At 52.4% G+C, this 2,982-nt stretch overlaps 1 protein-coding gene across 1 annotated transcript in view; it reads right to left on the reverse strand.

Moving 5' to 3' along the window:
• The window catches only part of RPS13 (ribosomal protein S13), a 3,138-nt gene extending 2,212 nt beyond the window's left edge, over positions 1–926 (reverse strand). The window contains exon 1 of the mRNA XM_018572802.1: positions 836–926. Coding sequence (XP_018428304.1) covers positions 836–858 — 23 coding nt within the window. The 5' untranslated portion in view covers positions 859–926. The remainder of the gene's footprint in view (positions 1–835) is intronic.
• Positions 927–2,982: the final 2,056 nt, after the last annotated feature.

Consider the following 2,982-nt stretch of genomic DNA (forward strand, 5'->3'; position numbering starts at 1 on the left):
GTTTACCCCCTACTTGCTGCCGTTAGACTGTCAGTCCATAGAGGACCCCCTGACAACATGGGGTGCAGAGGACACTGTAAGGGGGGGGGGTCATGGAGGATCAGGAAGACGGATCACATTGGTGAGAACTCAGACACAGATCTGATGGCGGACGTTTCCTATGAGCCCGGTCTACAGATCTGTGTACATGACCGCCGTCCTCCCAACCAATAGGAAACCTTCCTGCCGACACATGACCAGATCTGCTCCCTGGAAGATCCCGGGGCCCCTGACACAGCCGGCTCCTCTGGGATATGTACAATGATGAGGAATCTTCCTGTGTGGGGGCCCCGGGGGTCAGATGAACAGTACAGACCCCCCCCCCTGTCTGATCTGTATACAGGACACATGTATATCGGGAATGGGGCTCTTCTTTGGAGGTTTCCATGGTAACTGATAAGAATCCGGGGGAATTATTTCTGTAGAATTGTGATATAAATAATTGCCGAGAGATGAAGGGGGAGGGGAAACCTACCATGTGCTATATATGGGGGACACGTCTACCATGTGCTGTATACTGGGGGCACCCTCCCCCCCGCCATATGGGGGACACCCCCCGTGATAGATACAATCGGGCCCGTCCTGTGATGATCGGAGTGAATGGGAGGACCGGACAGTGTGCAGGCCTCAGCCGGCTCCCCTCACACACGGGCGGCGCTCAGACACTCCGGGTTCTCCTCACACGGCCGCCCTCATCTCTCACATAAGCAGTCTCCGACATCGGACTCCCCTTACACACACCGCGGCTCCCCCGTTCTCACCCCCGGCCCCCTCAGGGCCCCGGTCCCTCGCTTACCCCGGAGCGTGCATGCGACCCATGATGGCGGCTCGAGAGAAAAGAGAGATGGGAGGCTGCGCATGCGCTGATTAGCGACCGAGGAGGAACTACGTCACCTTCAAGGGGTGGAGCTTCCTGTGTCTTCCGCCCACTACACCCTCCTGCAGCTTCTCCGCCACGCCCCCACCCTCTCATCCAGGGTTGTGCACGGACGGTTGAGTAGAGGGCGGTGCCTGTCAGCAGTACCCAATCACAGCACGGAAATCATTTTAGAAGCAGGAGGAGGGGCTACGAGAAGACAGGCAGAACCCCGGAAGAAGCTCTGACACTGCGGAGACATGGCTCTCAACAGGAAACACGTGACGAAGTGTCTGCGTGACCCCTCCAGCCAATCAGATCACACCGTTTCATTACGTCTTGATACAATGTATCCGGTATTCCATCGAATGATTTCCCTCCAGATGACAAATTTCCTATTGGATGGAACACAGATATATTCCACACCTGAAATGGGAGGGGCTTATCATTGCAAGCGCAACGTATTCAGAGGACACGCCCCCGTTAATGTATACCATGCGAAGGAACGCACAAAAATGATCGGATTGAACAATTTAAAGATTATATATCCTCAAATCCTTTTGTCTCTTCATGTAATCCCAGGCAGACTCCATGATGGCGAGATCCGGGCCCTGTGGGGGCCCCACCATCACTTCCAGGACTCTATGTTCTTCTTAATGACATTGGGTGTATGTTGGGGGTGGGTGTCCTGCTACAGAATACATTTTGGGTCAATCAAACTCCCCCCCCCAATGGTTCGGCATAATCTGCTTGTATTTCTCAGCATTGATCCCGACCAAATCTCCCTCCAACTCCATTGGCAGAAATGCCGCCCCAGACTTGCCGGGAACCTCCATCATGCTTCACAGTTGGTGCAGACTCTCATTATTGTACCGCTCTCCAGCCCCTCCCCCGAACAAACTGCCTCCAGCGACAGACAAATATTTCACATTGTGACATTTTTCTGCCCCCCAGTTCCCATGTTTTCCTGCATAGTTGAGTCGCTGAGTCTTGTTGTGGCTTTTTGGCCGCAATTCTTCCCTGAAGACCACTTGTGGCCAGACGTCTCCGGACGGTAGATGGTGTACCCGGGTCCCGCTGGTTTCCAGACGTCTCCGGAGGGTAGATGGTGTACCCGGGTCCCGCTGGTTTCCAGACGTCTCCGGAGGGTAGATGGCGTACCCGGGTCCCGCTGGTTTCCAGACGTCTCCGGAGGGTAGATGGCGTACCCGGGTCCCGCTGGTTTCCAGACGTCTCCGGACGGTAGATGGCGTACCCGGGTCCCGCTGGTTTCCAGACGTCTCCGGACGGTAGATGGGGTACCCGGGTCCCCCTGGTCTCCGGACGGTAGATGGCGTACCCGGGTCTCATAGTTACATAGTATTTGAGGTTGAATAAATACATTAGTCCATCAAGTCCAACCTATTAGGATCTCATTCTAGGAGTACCTGTACCCCTGTATGTTACCCGTACCCCTGTATATTACCTGTACCCCTGTATATTACGGTCCCTTAAGAAATCGTCCAAAAGTTTCTTGAACAATTCCACATTCTTTGCTGAAATCACTGTCTGTGGCAGTGAGTTCCAGACCCATCTTACGGTGAAGAACCCCCTTCGCACCTTGTGCTGGAATTTTTTTTCCACCAATTTTAGGTGATGGCCTCTAGTTTTTGTAACGGAGTTAATTTTAAACAGTTTATCGCTAATGTTGCTACCACCATTAAACATTTTGTACATGGAAATCATATCCCCCCTTAATCTCCTCACCTCTAATGTGAACATGTTTAAATTTAGTAGCCTCGTCTCGTAGCTCTGGTCCTCCATACCCCTAATTAGTTTGGTTGCCCTTCGCTGGACTTTTTCCAACTCAAGGACATCTTTTCTTAGTACTGGTGACCAGAACTGGACCGCGTACTCCAGATGAGGTCGAACCAATGATCTATAAAGTGGCAAAATTATAGACTTGTCCCTGCAATACATCCCCTTCTTAATACAGGACAAGACCCTGCTAGCTTTGTTTACAGCAGCCTGGCACTGCAAACTACCTTTCAGTTTGTGGTCTACAATGACCCCCAAATCCTTCTCCATTTCTGACTTCCCCAGCGGCA

Source organism: Nanorana parkeri, unplaced genomic scaffold (genome assembly GCF_000935625.1).
Source record: "Nanorana parkeri isolate BGI_ZX_2015 unplaced genomic scaffold, ASM93562v1 scaffold2136, whole genome shotgun sequence".
Lineage (NCBI taxonomy): Eukaryota > Metazoa > Chordata > Amphibia > Anura > Dicroglossidae > Nanorana > Nanorana parkeri.